The sequence below is a fragment of the Bombina bombina genome, chromosome 6 (assembly GCF_027579735.1).
Source record: "Bombina bombina isolate aBomBom1 chromosome 6, aBomBom1.pri, whole genome shotgun sequence".
Lineage (NCBI taxonomy): Eukaryota > Metazoa > Chordata > Amphibia > Anura > Bombinatoridae > Bombina > Bombina bombina.
In genome coordinates, this window is record NC_069504.1 from 81,870,672 (window position 1) to 81,887,207 (window position 16,536).

The 16,536-nt window shown below is 39.5% G+C and overlaps 1 protein-coding gene across 1 annotated transcript in view; it reads right to left on the reverse strand.

The window, feature by feature from the left end:
- Positions 1 to 16,536, reverse strand: part of DCLRE1C (DNA cross-link repair 1C) — a 147,721-nt gene that overhangs the window by 13,465 nt on the left and 117,720 nt on the right. The window contains exons 12-13 of the mRNA XM_053716501.1: positions 11,874 to 11,962; positions 10,384 to 10,484 (exon numbers count right to left, since the gene is read on the reverse strand). Coding sequence (XP_053572476.1) covers positions 10,384 to 10,484; positions 11,874 to 11,962 — 190 coding nt within the window. The remainder of the gene's footprint in view (positions 1 to 10,383; positions 10,485 to 11,873; positions 11,963 to 16,536) is intronic.

The window sequence follows — 16,536 nt, forward strand, 5'->3', positions numbered from 1 at the left end:
CCTCAGACAAAGGTAACCTTTTTAGGTTTCCAGATAGATTCAGTGTCCATGACTTTGTCTCTAACAGACAAGAGACGTTTGAAATTGGTTGCAGCCTGTCGGAACCTTCAGTCTCAGTCATTCCCTTCAGTAGCTATGTGCATGGAAGTTTTAGGTCTCATGACTGCAGCATCAGACGCAATCCCCATTGCTCATTTTCATATGAGACCTCTCCAGCTTTGTATGCTGAACCAATGGTGCAGGGATTATACAAGGATATCACAATTAATATCCTTAAATCCCAATGTTCGACTTTTTCTGACTTGGTGGTTAGATAACCATCATATAATTCTAGGGGCCTCTTTTGTTCGTCCAACCTGGACTGTGATAACAACAGATGCAAGTTTTTCAGGTTGGGGAGCTGTTTGGGGATCTCTGACAGCACAAGGGGTTTGGAAATCTCAAGAGGCAAGATTACCAATCAATATTTTGAAACTCTGTGTGATTCTCAGGGCTCTTCAGTTTTGGTCTCTGTTGAAGAGAGAACCGTTCATTTGTTTTCAGACGGACAATATCACAACTGTGGCATATGTCAATCATCAGGGTGGGACTCACAGTCCTCAAGCTATGAAAGAAGTATCTCAGATACTTGTTTGGGCGGAATCAAGCTCCTGTCTAATTTCTGCGGTTCATATCCCAAGTATAGACAATTGGGAAGCGGATTACCTCAGTCATCAGACTTTACATCCAGGAGAATAGTCTCTCCACCCAGATGTGTTTTCTCAAGTTGTTCAGATGTGGGGGCTTCCAAAAATAGATTTGATGGTATCTCATCTAAACAAAAAACGTCCCAGGTACCTGTCCAGGTGCAGGGATCCTCAGGCGGAAGCAGTGGATGTGCTGACACTTCCTTGGTGCTATCAACCTGCTTATATTTTCCCGCCTCTAGTTCTTCTTCCAAGAGTGATCTCCAAAATCATCATGGACAGGGGCGTATTACTGCCTAGGCCAACAAGGCCCGGGCCTAGGGCGGCAGATTGAGAAGGGCGACACTTTTTGCAGTCACTGAAGGAGAGGCAGCTGAATTAACTTTGTATTGATTGTTATATGAGTACTAAGTTCTACTAAAAAGTTAATTCAGCTGCCGCTCTTTAAGAGGTTGGATTAAACATAAGTGACAGTGACTGCTACCCCTACAGTTGTCGTAAACTACATTTCCCATAAGGGAATTGAGCCTGCACAAGTGCAAAGGCGCCACCTATAGACCTCCCACCGGAAAGTAGTTTGCAAGCTGCACTGTGCTAGTACTCAGGACGGAGTTCAGCAGGGAGTGCAAGGAGTCCTTTAGGCCCTGAAGCAGGAGCGGAACAACCAGGATAGCAACAGGTGCAGTTGCGACCGTACCCTGGAGGTCCGCCACTCTGGAGGGGCCCACTGCTGCCTGGCCTCCTGCAATGCCGTCAGCCAGCAGATTCAATAATGGCTGCCACTTCTGCAATTATTGTGCAGGTAACCGCTCTGCTTTACAGAGGCCGGCGGCAGTGATCTATATTCAGGACTGCCATGCCCCTACCCAACCTGTAAAATGAAATACTATAGGTTGAGAGTGCACCCATATCCCCAGGGCCCGTGATCGTGAATCATGTCATTTGTTTGGGTGCACAACAGACTTTTGCTTAACCCAGTAGTTTTTTTCTTGCCAATATTTGTTATAAAAGCGTACTAAAAATCTTGTTTTTGAAGAGCTGTCAGTTGCCTCCATTCCAGTGGCACAGAGTATAGATATTGATTGCCCAGATTGCTGGGGACACAAGGGTGATTTTCTACAGATAATCTAAGTTCCAACTTTATTGTACTCTGTGTAGCCTGCCTTCAAGTCCAAACTTAGCCATGGGAGGAACAAGCTGTTTAGTGCGCTTATATAAATAAAATAATATTGAAGAGAAAAAAGAAAACTACTGGGTTAAGCAAAAGGCTGTGTGCACCCAAACAAATGACATGATTCATGGGACCTATGGGTATGGGGCACTCTCAACCTAAAGTATTTCATTTTACAGGTTTGGGTGGGGGGGGGGGCATGGCAAGGCTAAATATAGATCACTGCCGCCGGCATCTATACCTGCACAATGCTGGCCCCTAAAGATCGAGTGTAGTCACCGTGCCCAGCAGGCACTGCCAGGATTGCATGTGTGCCTAGCCAAAAGTCTATCCAGCAGGTTAGTTGCCACTGACATTTATGATTTACCTGTGCCTTAACATGATAGGCCTGTGTGTACGTGTGATGTCCTTTTTATAACTCTGTGTGCAGGCTGTAAGATTTTAATTAAAAACATAACACAATATATATATATATATATACAAACACAATTCTGCAAGCAAACCTACACAAACTTACTACACACTGCACTACACACACATATATGAACATGTGAACATGAACATTTAGATTTTAAATGCCATGGGGGAAAAAAGTGATGTTACATCCTCACCAAAAAATATTATGGCCAAAAAAGCCTAAAACCTGGGGAGGTGGGGGTAGGGGGGGGGCAGCAGAATTGTGTGTGCCTAGGGCAGCACGAAACCTAAATACGCCACTAATCATGGAGCAATCGTTTGTGCTGCTGGTGGCTCCAACATGGTCTCACAGATTTTGGTATGTGGATCTTGTTTGGATGTCCAGTTGCCAACCTTGGCCACTTCCATTAAGGCCAGACCTTCTATCTCAAGGTCCGTTTTTCCATCAGGATCTCAAATCATTAAATTTGAAGGTATGGAAATTGAACGCTTAGGGTTTAGTCATAGAGGTTTCTCTGACTCAGTGATTAATACTATGTTGCAGGCTCGTAAATCTGTTTCTAGAAAGATTTATTATCAAGTTTGGAAGACTTACATTTCATGGTGTTCTTCTAATAAATTCTCTTGACATTCTTTTAGAATTCCTAGAATTTTACAGTTTCTTCAGGATGGTTTGGATAAAGGTTTGTCTGCAAGTTCCTTGAAAGGACAAATCTCTGCTCTTTCTGTTTTATTTCACAGAAAGATTGTTAAACTTCCTGATATTCATTGTTTTGTGCAGGCTTTGGTTCGTATCAAGCCTGTCATTAAATCCATCTCTCCTCTTTGGAGTCTTAATTTAGTTTTGAAGGCTTTACAGGCTCCTCCGTTTGAGCCTATGCATTCTTTGGACATTAAACTACTTTCCTGGAAAGTGTTGTTTCTTTTGGCCATCTCTTCTGCTAGAAGAGTTTCTGAATTATCCGCTCTCTGTTGTGAATCTCCTTTTCTGATTTTTCATCAGGATAAGGCAGTTTTGCGGACTTCATTTAAATTCTTACCTAAGGTTGTGAATTTTTACAACATTAATAGAGAAATTGTTGTTCCTTCCTTGTGTCCTAATCCTAAAAATTCTTTGGAGAGATCTTTACATTCTTTGGATGTGGTGAGAGCTCTGAAATATTATGTTGAAGCTACTAAAGATTGCAGGAAGACTTCTAGTCTATTTGTTATCTTTTCTGCCATTTCATTGGCCTCGTGGTTAAAACTTTTGATTCATCAAGCCTATTTGGAGTCGGGTCAAGCCCCGTCTCAGAGAATTACAGCTCATTCTACTAGATCAGTTTCCACTTCCTGGGCTTTTAAGAATGAAGCTTCAGTTGTTCAGATTTGCAAAGCTGCAACTTGGTCTTCTTTGCATACATTTACTAAATTCTACCATTTTGATGTATTTGCTTCTTCGGAAGCAGTTTTTGGTAGAAAAAAGTTCTTCAGGCAGCTGTTTCAGTTTGATTTTTCTGCTTTTGATTTAAGTTTTTTTCCTCACATTTATGAGAATTAACTTATATTTTGGGTTGTGGATTAATTTTTTCAGCGGAAAATGGCTGTTTTTATTTTTATCCCTCCCTCTCTAGTGACTCTTGCGTGGAGTTCCACATCTTGGGTATTGCTATCCTATACGTCACTAGATCATGGACTCTTGCCAATTACATGAAAAAAAAACATAATTTATGCTTACCTGATAAATTTATTTCTCTTGTAGTGTATCCAGTCCACGGATCATCCATTACTTGTGGGATATTCTCCTTCCCAACAGGAAGTTGCAAGAGGATCACCCACGAAACAAGCAGAGAAAGGAGAAACCATAGGGTGCAGTGGTGACTGTAGTTTAATTAAAATTTAGACCTGCCTTAAAAGGACAGGGCGGTCCGAGGACTGGATACACTACAAGAGAAATAAATTTATTTATCAGGTAAGCATAAATTATGTTTTCTCTTGTTAAGTGTATCCAGTCCACGGATCATCTATTACTTGTGGGATACCAATACCAAAGCTAAAGTACACGGATGATGGGAGGGACAAGGCAGGAACTTTAAATGGAAGGAACCACTGCCTGAAGAACCTTTCTCCCAAAAACAGCCTCCGAAGAAGCAAAAGTATCAAATTTGTAAAATTTTGAAAAGGTGTGAAGCGAAGACCAATTCGCAGCCTTGCAAATCTGTTCAACAGAGGCCTCATTTTTAAAGGCCCAGGTGGAAGACACAGCTCTAGTAGAATGAGCTGTAATGCTTTCAGGGGGCTGCTGTCCAGCAGTCTCATAGGCTAAGCGTATTAAGCTCCGAAGCCAAAAGGAGAGAGAGGTTGCCGAAGCTTTTTGACCTCTCCTCTGTCCAGAGTAAACGACAAACAGGGCAGATGTTTGACGAAAATCTTTAGTAGCCTGTAAGTAAAACTTCAAGGCACGGACTACGTCCAGATTATGCAAAAGACGTTCCTTCTTTGAAGAAGGATTAGGACACAATGATGGAACAACAATCTCTTGATTGATATTCCTGTTAGAAACCACCTTAGGTAAAAACCCAGGTTTGGTACGCAGAACTACCTTGTCTGAATGAAAAATCAGATAAGGAGAATCACATTGTAAGGCAGATAACTCAGAGACTCTTCGAGCCGAGAAAATAGCCATCAAAAACAGAACTTTCCAAGATAAAAGTTTAATATCAATGGAATGAAGGGGTTCAAACGGAACTCCCTGAAGAACTTTAAGAACCAAGTTTAAGCTCCACGGGGGAGCAACAGTTTTAAACACAGGCTTAATCCTAACCAAAGCCAGACAAAAGGCCTGGACGTCTGGAACCTCTGCCAGACGCTTGTGCAAAAGAATAGACAGAGCAGAGATCTGTCCTTTTAAAGAACTAGCTGATAAGCCTTTGTCCAAACCCTCTCGGAGAAAGGACAATATCCTAGGAATCCTAAACTTACTCCATGAGTAACTCTTGGATTCACACCAATAAAGATATTTACGCCATATCTTATGGTAGATTTTCCTGGTGACAGGCTTTCGTGCCTGTATTAAGGTATCAATGACTGACTCGGAGAAGCCACGCCTTGATAGAATCAAGCGTTCAATCTCCATGCAGTCAGTTTCAGAGAAATTAGATTTGGATGATTGAAAGGACCTTGTATTAGAAGGTCCTGCCTCAGAGGCAGAGTCCAGGGTGGAAGAGATGACATGTCCACTAGGTCTGCATACCAGGTCCTGCGTGGCCACGCAGGCGCTATCAGAATCACCGATGCTCTCTCCTGTTTGATTTTGGCAATCAGTCGAGGGAGCAGAGGAAACGGTGGAAACACATAAGCCAGGTTGAAGAACCAAGGAGCTGCTAGAGCATCTATCAGCGTCGCTCCCGGGTCCCTGGACCTGGATCCGTAACAAGGAAGCTTGGCGTTCTGGCGAGACGCCATGAGATCCAGTTCTGGTTTGCCCCAACGATGGACCAGTTGAGCAAACACCTCCGGATGGAGTTCCCACTCCCCCGGATGAAAAGTCTGACGACTTAGAAAATCCGCCTCCCAGTTCTCTACGCCTGGGATGTGGATCGCTGACAGGTGGCAAGAGTGAAACTCTGCCCAGCAAATTATCTTTGAGACTTCTAACATCGCTAGGGAACTCCTGGTTCCCCCTTGATGGTTGATGTAAGCCACAGTCGTGATGTTGTCCGACTGAAATCTGATGAACCTCAGGGTTGCTAACTGAGGCCAAGCTAGAAGAGCATTGAATATTGCTCTTAACTCCAGAATATTTATTGGAAGGAGTTTCTCCTCCTGAGTCCACAATCCCTGAGCCTTCAGGGAGTTCCAGACTGCACCCCAACCTAGAAGGCTAGAATCTGTTTTTACAATCGTCCAATCTGGCCTGCGAAAGGACATACCCTTGGACAGATGGACCCGAGATAACCACCAGAGAAGAGAATCTCTGGTCACTTGATCCAGATTTAGTAGAGGGGACAAATCTGAGTAATCCCCATTCCACTGACTTAGCATGCATAATTGGAGTATGTCCATTGCTGCTACCATTAAGCCGATTACTTCCATGCACTGAGCCACTGACGGGCGTAGAATGGAATGAAGGACACGGCAAGCATTTAGAAGTTTTGATAACCTGGACTCCGTCAGGTAAATTTTCATCTCTACAGAATCTATAAGAGTGCCTAGGAAGGAGACTCTTGTGAGTGGGGATAGAGAACTCTTTTCCACGTTCACTTTCCACCCATGCGACCTCAGAAATGCCAGAACTATCTCTGTATGAGACTTGGCAATTTGAAAGCTTGACGCCTGTATCAGGATGTCGTCTAGATAAGGAGACACCGCTATGCCTCGCGGTCTTAGAACCGCCAGAAGTGAGCCCAGAACCTTTGTAAAAATTCTCGGGGCTGTGGCCAACCCGAAGGGAAGAGCTACAAATTGGTAATGCCTGTCTAGAAAGGCAAACCTTAGGAACCGATGATGATCTTTGTGAATCGGTATGTGAAGGTAGGCATCCTTTAAGTCCACTGTGGTCATGTACTGACCCTCTTGGATCATGGGTAGGATGGTCCGAATCGTTTCCATTTTGAATGATGGAACTCTGAGGAATTTGTTTAAGATCTTTAGATCCAAGATTGGTCTGAAGGTTCCCTCTTTCTTGGGAACCACAAACAGATTTGAATAAAACCCTTGTCCTTGTTCCGTCTGCGGAACTGGATGGATCACTCCCATTACTAGGAGGTCTTGCACACAGCTTAGGAATGCCTCCTTCTTTATCTGGTTTGCTGATAACCTTGAAAGATGAAATCTCCCTTGTGGAGGAGAAGCTTTGAAGTCCAGAAGATATCCCTGAGATATAATCTCCAACGCCCAGGGATCCTGAACATCTCTTGCCCATGCCTGGGCAAAGAGAGAAAGTCTGCCCCCCGCTAGATCCGTTTCCGGATAGGGGGCCGTTCCTTCATGCTGTCTTGGGGGCAGCAGCAGGCTTTCTGGCCTGCTTGCCCTGGTTCCAGGACTGGTTAGGTTTCCAGGCCTGTCTGGAATGAAAAACAGTTCCCTCTTGTTTTGAAGCGGAGGAAGTTGATGCTGATCCTGAAATTTCGAAAGGCACGAAAATTAGACTGTTTGGCCTTTGATTTGGCCCTGTCCTGAGGAAGGGTATGACCCTTGCCTCCAGTAATGTCAGCAATAATTTCCTTCAAGCCAGGCCCGAATAAGGTCTGCCCCTTGAAAGGAATGTTGAGTAATTTAGACTTTGAAGTCACGTCAGCTGACCAGGATTTAAGCCATAGCGCCATACGCGCCTGGATGGCGAATCCGGAATTCTTAGCCGTTAGTTTAGTCAAATGAACAATGGCATCAGAAACAAATGAGTTAGCTAGCTTAAGCGTTCTAAGCTTGTCAATAATTTCATTCAATGGAGCTGTATGGATGGCCTCTTCCAGGGCCTCAAACCAGAATGCCGCCGCAGCAGTGACAGGCGCAATGCATGCAAGGGGCTGTAAAATAAAACCTTGTTGAATAAACATTTTCTTAAGGTAACCCTCCAATTTTTTATCCATTGGATCTGAAAAAGCACAACTGTCCTCCACCGGATAGTGGTACGCTTTGCTAAAGTAGAAACTGCTCCCTCCACCTTAGGGACCGTCTGCCATAAGTCCCGTGTAGTGGCGTCTATTGGAAACATTTTTCTAAATATAGGAGGTGGGGAAAAGGGCACACCGGGTCTATCCCACTCCTTGCTAATAATTTCTGTAAGCCTTTTAGGTATAGGAAAAACATCAGTACACACCGGCACCGCATAGTATCTATCCAGCCTACACAATTTCTATGGAATTGCAACCGTATACCATATACCCCGTATACCTCCCCAAGCAATACACGGAGGTTCTCAAGCTTAAATTTAAAATTGGAAATCTCTGAATCAGGTTTCCCCGAGTCAGAGATGTCACCCACAGACTGAAGCTCTCCGTCCTCATGTTCTGCATACTGTGACGCAGTATCAGACATGGCTCTTACAGCATCTGCGCGCTCTGTATCTCTCCTAACCCCAGAGCTATCGCGCTTGCCTCTTAATTCAGGCAATCTAGATAATACCTCTGACAGGGTATTATTCATGATTGCAGCCATGTCCTGCAAGGTAATCGCTATGGGCGTCCCTGATGTAATTGGCGCCATACTAGCGTGCGTCCCCTGAGCGGGAGGCGAAGGGTCTGACACGTGGGGAGAGTTAGTCGGCATAACTTCCCCCTCGACAGAACCCTCTGGTGATAATTCTTTTATAGATAAAGACTGATCTTTACTGTTTAAGGTGAAATCAATACATTTAGTACACATTCTCCTATGGGGCTCCACCATGGCTTTCAAACATAATGAACAAGTAGGTTCCTCTGTTTAAACAGACTAGCAATGAGACTAGCAAGCTTGGAAAACACTTTAAAACAAGTTTACAAGCAATATAAAAAATGTTACTGCGCCTTTAAGAAACACAAATTTTGTCCAAATTTGAAATAACAGTGAAAAAAAGGCAGTTACACTAACGAAATTTTTAGTGTATGTAATAAGTTAGCAGAGCATTGCACCCACTTGCAAATGGATGATTAACCCCTTAATACCAAAAACGGAATAACAAATGACAAAAAAGTTTTTCAAACAGTCACAACAACTGCCACAGGTCTACTGTGGCTTTTTACCTCCCTCAATACGACTGGATCATGCAGGAAGAAGCTGGATGTCTGTGTCTGTAATTTTTGCTGCGCAAAAAAATCGCTAAAATAGGCCCCTCCCACTCATATTACAACAGTGGAAAGCCTCAGGGAACTGTTTCTAGGCAAAATTCAAGCCAGCCATGTGGAAAAAACTAGGCCCCAATAAGTTTTATCACCAAACATATATAAAAAACGATTAAACATGCCAGCAAACGTTTTAAAATACACTTTTATAAGAGTATTAATAAGCCTGATACCAGTCGCTATCACTGCATTTAAGGCTTTACTTACATTACTTCGGTATCAGCAGCATTTTCTAGCAAATTCCATCCCTAGAAAAATATTAACTGCACATACCTTATTGCAGGAAAACCTGCATGCCTTTCCCCCTCTGAAGTTACCTGACTCCTCAAAATGTGTGAGAACAGCAAAGGATCTTAGTTACTTCTGCTAAGATCATAGAAAACGCAGGCAGATTCTTCTTCTAAATACTGTCTGAGATAAATAGTACACTCCGGTACCATTTAAAAATAACAAACTTTTGATTGAAGAAATAAACTAAGTATAAAACACCACAGTCCTCTTACGACCTCCATCTTTGTTGAGAGTTGCAAGAGAATGACTGGATATGGCAGTGAGGGGAGGAGCTATATAGCAGCTCTGCTGTGGGTGATCCTCTTGCAACTTCCTGTTGGGAAGGAGAATATCCCACAAGTAATGGATGATCTGTGGACTGGATACACTTAACAAGAGAAACATAATTTATGTAAGAACTTACCTGATAAATTAATTTCTTTCATATTGGCAAGAGTCCATGAGGCCCACCCCTTTTTATGGTGGTTATGATTTTTTGTATAAAAGCACAATTATTTCCAAATACCTTTGTTGATGCTTTTTACTCCTTTCTTTATCAACCCACTTCTTGACTATTCGTTAAACTGAATTGTGGGTGTGGTGAGGGGTGTATTTATAGGCATTTTGAGGTTTGGGAAACTTTGCCCCTCCTGGTAGGATTGTATATCCCATACGTCACTATCTCATGGACTCTTGCCAATATGAAAGAAATGAAGTTATCAGGTAAGTTCTTACATAAATTATGTAATATATATATATATATATATATATATATATATATATATATATATATATATATATATATATTTATATATATATATATTTATGTGTGTGTATTCATGTGTATTTATGTGTTTATCTCTGTATATATGTTGGGAAAATGGCGCCAATAGACTTGCTTAATGCAGGGTTGCCACAAACCTTCAATTTGTAAAAAAAAAAATACAATATCTGAGAAGCGCAATAAAGCAAAGGGCAATGAAATTAGGTAGGCTGTATAGTATTACAATACACATAACATACATAATACATTTATTACCTGACTCTAGCATGGTCGTGTTTCTCGCTCTCTTTAGGGTTCCCAGGGGCTTATACTTTACCACTGAAGCTCCAGAGTCTGACCTACAGAGAGGTTTCAGGCTGTTTGAGACACATATAGAGCATATAATGAATTGTCAATATTCAGCTGTATATTCTCTAAGGCTGAGGCCCCCCTCAAAGTGGCCTTTGATTAATTAAAGGGAAATTAAAATCTGTATTTAAAAGAATGGGAAGTTTAACTAGAATTATATTTTAAGGTAAAAACAACATTTACTGCCCTTGAGAATAGCAATTTTCCTTTATACACTATAAATGAATGTCCTGTCCAAATGTGCACTGCTGTAAATTACACACGTACCAGCTTAAACTACACAGAAAGTTGCAGCCAATCAAGAGCTTATACAAGAGTATTGCACACAACACACATTTAGCTGGCAGTGTCATTATTGGATTTCAGAAGAAAAAAGGACGCCATTTTCAGGGGAGGTATTATTTTACCTTATAATGTTATGTTGGTTTAACTGCCCAAAATAGTGACCTTTATAGTCGAACTCAAGCTATTAAACATCTATTAAATATGTGGTTTTCTGGCATGAAAAAGTCTCAGTTAACCCAAAATAACATGTGAGGTACCTATAAAAAATAATTTAAAAAAATCAGTAAACAGTTTTTAGGGGTTAAAAGTTGCAGGTGTGGGGTGTTAGAAAAAAAATAAATTGGCACTGAAAAAAGTGCCTTTACATATACTGTAGGTCTATGGGGAGCTGTGTGTTATCTATAAATATATATATCTATAAATATATATATATATATATATATATATATATATATATATATATATATATATATATATATATATATACTGTACTTAAATACATATATATTAATGTGTTTATATACAATTCCTCTTAGAAATGCAGCGTACAATACGGACTTGTAGGTCATAAATCTTAAACATGGCTAGTTTATATGATGCTTAAATTTTTTTTAAAACGTACTGTCATAATATTCAAAATGGAAAAAAAGCTTCTAGTAAATGCAACTACAGATTCCCGGGCACCTGAACATATGCTGTGTGAGCTAGAGGTGATTTGTCTGTCACAATACCGGTCACTTTAACGGCAGGGTGTTTATAGGATGGTGCACTGGATATGCAAACATATAACAGTAATGAAAATGTTGCTATTAATATTTCTGCTATTACTTGTATATTACAAAAATGCTTCCAATCAATATTGAAATGCACTTGTGCACATTTCTATTTAAACTTGAGTATTAGGTTGTATATTTGAATATTCGTGTGTTGGATTGAAAATTGTTATACTGTTATAAAAAAATGGCTTCATATGATTTGAAGTGATCCAGTGCTTGATGTGACTGTATCAGTTTATATAGAAAAAAAAATATTTAATGCCAGATTGTAAGTTTTTAGTATAGAGCCCCTTTAGTTATGATTTTGTTTACAACAGACAACTAAAGAGTACTCACATTTCTTCCACATATTCCACCGTTCGTCCAACAGGAATCACATTGGGATAAACAGACAGGGGTTTGATGTAACTCAGAAAGTCCTTAATCTAAAGGAAAAGTAATACATTATCTACAATCTATACTGTTTCCAATATACTACTTAATTACCCTACATTACTACTTAATATTACCCTACATTACCTATATTACTACTTAATATTACCCTACATTATACTACTTAATATTACCCTACATTACCTATATTACTACTTAATATTACCCTACATTATACTACTTAATATTACCCTACATTACCTATATTACTACTTAATTAGCCTACATTACCTATATTACTACTTAATATTACCCTACATTACCTATATTACTACTTAATATTACCTTACATTACCTATATTATTACTTAATATTACCCTACATTACCTATATTACTACTTAATATTATCCTACATTACGTATATTACTACTTAATATTTCCCTACATTACCTATATTATTACTTAATATTACCCTACATTACGTATATTACTACTTATTACCCTACATTACCTATATTATTACTTAATATTATCCTACATTACGTATATATTACTACTTAATATTGCCCTACATTACCTATATTATTACTTAATATTTCCCTACATTACCTATATTATTACTTAATATTACCCTACATTACCTATATTATTACTTAACATTATCCTACATTACGTATATTACTACTTAATATTTCCATACATTACCTATATTATTACTTAATATTACCCTACATTACCTATCTTATTACTTAATATTACCCTACATTACCTATATTATTACTTAATATTACCCTACATTACCTATATTACTACTTAATATTACCTATATTTTACCCTGCATTACCTATATTACTACTTAATATTACCCTACATTAGCTATATTATTACTTATTACCTTACATTACCTATATTACTACTTATTACCCTTCATGACCTATATTACTACTTAATATTACCCTACATTAGCTATATTATTACATAATATTACCCTACATTACCTATATTACTACGTAATATTACCCTACATTACCTATATTACTACTTAATATTACCCTACATTATCTATATTACTACTTAGTAATATAGGTAATGTAGGGTAATAAGTAATAATATAGGTAATGTAGGGTAATAAGTAGTAATTACCTTATACCTTATACATTACCTCTACGATTACCTTATATCTAAGCCTCTGTAGACTGCCCCCTTATTTCAGTTCTTTTGACAAACTTGCATTTTGGCCAATCAGTGCTGACTCATAAATAACTTCACGGGAGTGAGCACAATGTTATCTATATAGCACACATGAACTAACGCCCTCTAGTTGTGAAAAACTGTCAAATGCATTCAGATAGGAGGTGGCCATCAAGGGCTTAGAAATTAGCATATGAGCCTACCTAGGTTTAGCTTTCAACTAAGAATACCAAGAGAAAAAAGCAAAATTTGATGATAAAAGTAAATTGGAAAGTTGTTAAAAATGACATGCCCTATCTGAATCATGAAAGGTTAATTTTGACTAGACTGTCCCTTTAAAGAAAGATCAAATAAGGATAAAATAGTTCTGTAGGGGTATAATTGTACAATAACTTCAATAGTTTGAAGGACAGATGAAAATATGGTGATCTTATAAAAACATTCAAATATATTAATATTCAATATGGAGTTCAAGATGAAGTATTTAAAAGGGACATAAAAGTGCAAAATGAATTGGTGTTAGATCACTTTATTAATGCACTATTGCTTTTATATAACTATGTTTATCCCCTGCAATGGGAGCTAGCTGAACAGATCTGGTGAGCCAATGACAAGAGGCATAGGAGTATCGCCACCAATCACCAACAAGCTCCCGGCAGGGAATTGCTGCTTCTGAGCCTCTCTAGGTATTCTTTTAAACAAACAATGCTAACAAAATAAAGCAAATTTGATAATAGAAGTAAATTGAAAAGTCTTTTAAAATGTCATGTTCCATCTGATTTTACTGTCCTTAAAAGGGACAGTTCACCCAAAAATGATCTCCCATTTAAATTGTTCCCAATGATCCATTTTTACCTGCGGGAGTGTATAAAATTGTTTACAAGTAGCTGATTTACCCTTATTTTGGCCTTTGAAATATCTGATTTAGCCTGTGGTATCCCCACCTATACTGAAAGTTTTGATACTGGAGTCTCAGCTATTGAATAGCCTAAGTAAACACAGCCAGCAGAAGAAAGTACACTCTCAGTGGGGTGCAGGACAGTTAAGTAATACAATTATAATTTTCCATTGTCCTCTCTATGTATTGAGCTTAAGTTTCCCAGACAAATATAAGACAAATAAGCAATTGTGTGTACACAGAATGATAACATAATGAGATCTGATATTACCCGAAGCTCAACCCATTGTAATAGGCTGTGGTTTAAAAGCACAAAACCAGCTAATTCATATACACAAATAAACCTGAAAATGCAATTTCTCATATATTTTATACTCTGCAGCTGGCATAACAAGTCTTTGAAAATACATTACTATAAAAACAATTTTACACTGTACTGTCCCTTTAAGATATTGTGCTGCCTGGGTCCGTGAATACAATAACATTACTGAATAGAATATCAACGTACTAACCTGGCCAACGACCCTACTAAGCCTGCCTACCTGCATGCAACCAATGCTTATGCACAATTTCATAATAGGTCAGAAGGAAGTTAGGGAAGAGATGTACCACCTTGAATTTCGCCCCTGACCGTGCATGATGAGGTTTTGCTGCTGGGAGTCTGTGACTTCCCCCACAGAGACAGAGGACAGGAGTGGTCTGTGTCTGACAGCGACTGACTATTTATGCTCATTTAATGCAGTTATATAAACAACTACCCTGTGTCCAAGAACCCGATTTGCTGGCATGGAGACAAATCAAGAAGAGCTTTTTTTTAGCTTTAGCTGTAGGTGTCTCTCACATCCAGAGCTCTGCATAGTGCAATAAACAGCTCACAAGTTATAATTTGCCTTTCAAAAATTCTTTGAGTGACCTTGCAGTACTGACCTTCTTAAAGGGACACTAAACACCTGAAAAAAAATCTTAAAAACATAATTTATGCTTACCTGATAAATTTATTTCTCTTGTAGTGTATTCAGTCCACGGGTCATCCATTACTTATGGGATTATATCTCCTTCCCAACAGGAAGTTGCAAGAGGATCACCCAAGCAGAGCTGCTATACAGGGAGTGCAGAATTATTAGGCAAGTTGTATTTTTGAGGATTAATTTTATTATTGAACAACCACCATGTTCTCAATGAACCCAAAAAACTCATTAATATCAAAGCTGAGTAGTTTTGGAAGTAGTTTTTAGTTTGATTTTAGTTATAGCTAATTTAGGGGGATATCTGTGTGTGCAGGTGACTATTACTGTGCATAATTATTAGGCAACTTAACAAAAAACAAATATATACCCATTTCAATTATTTATTTTTACCAGTGAAACCAATATAACATCTCAACATTCACAAATATACATTTCTGACATTCAAAAACAAAACAAAAACAAATCAGTGACCAATATAGCCACCTTTCTTTGCAAGGACACTCAAAAGCCTGCCATCCATGGATTCTGTCAGTGTTTTGATCTGTTCACCATCAACATTGCGTGCAGCAGCAACCACAGCCTCCCAGACACTGTTCAGAGAGGTGTACTATTTTCCCTCCTTGTAAATCTCACATTTGATGATGGAACACAGGTTCTCAATGGGGTTCAGATCAGGTGAACAAGGAGGCCATGTCCTTAGATTTTCTTCTTTTATACCCTTTCTTGCCAGCCACGCTGTGGAGTACTTGGACACGTGTGATGGAGCATTGTCCTGCATGAAAATCATGTTTTTCTTGAAGGATGCAGACTTCTTCCTGTACCACTGCTTGAAGAAGGTGTCTTCCAGAAACTGGCAGTAGGACTGGGAGTTGAGCTTGACTCCATCCTCAACCCAAAAAGGCCCCACAAGCTCATCTTTGATGATACCAGCCCAAACCAGTACTCCACCTCCACCTTGCTGGCGTCTGAGTCGGACTGGAGCTCTCTGCCCTTTACCAATCCAGCCACGGGCCCATCCATCTGGCCCATCAAGACTCACTCTCATTTCATCAGTCCATAAAACCTTAGAAAAATCAGTCTTGAGATATTTCTTGGCAGCTGCACGCTTGACTTTTCTCAGTTCATGGGCAGTTATTTTGCGCCTTTTTTTCCACACGCTTCTTGCGACCCTGTTGACTATTTTGAATGAAACGCTTGATTGTTCGATGATCACGCTTCAGAAGCTTTGCAATTTTAAGAGTGCTGCATCCCTCTGCAAGATATCTCACTATTTTTGACTTTTCTGAGCCTGTCAAGTCCTTCTTTTGACCCATTTTGCCAAAGGAAAGGAAGTTGCCTAATAATTATGCACACCTGATATAGGGTGTTGATGTCATTAGACCACACCCCTTCTCATTACAGAGATGCACATCACCTAATATGCTTAATTGGTAGTAGGCTTTCGAGCCTATACAGCTTGGAGTAAGACAACATGCATAAAGAGGATGATGTGGTCAAAATACTCATTTGCCTAATAATTCTGCACTCCCTGTATAGCTCCTCCCCTCACATGTCATATCCAGTCATTCG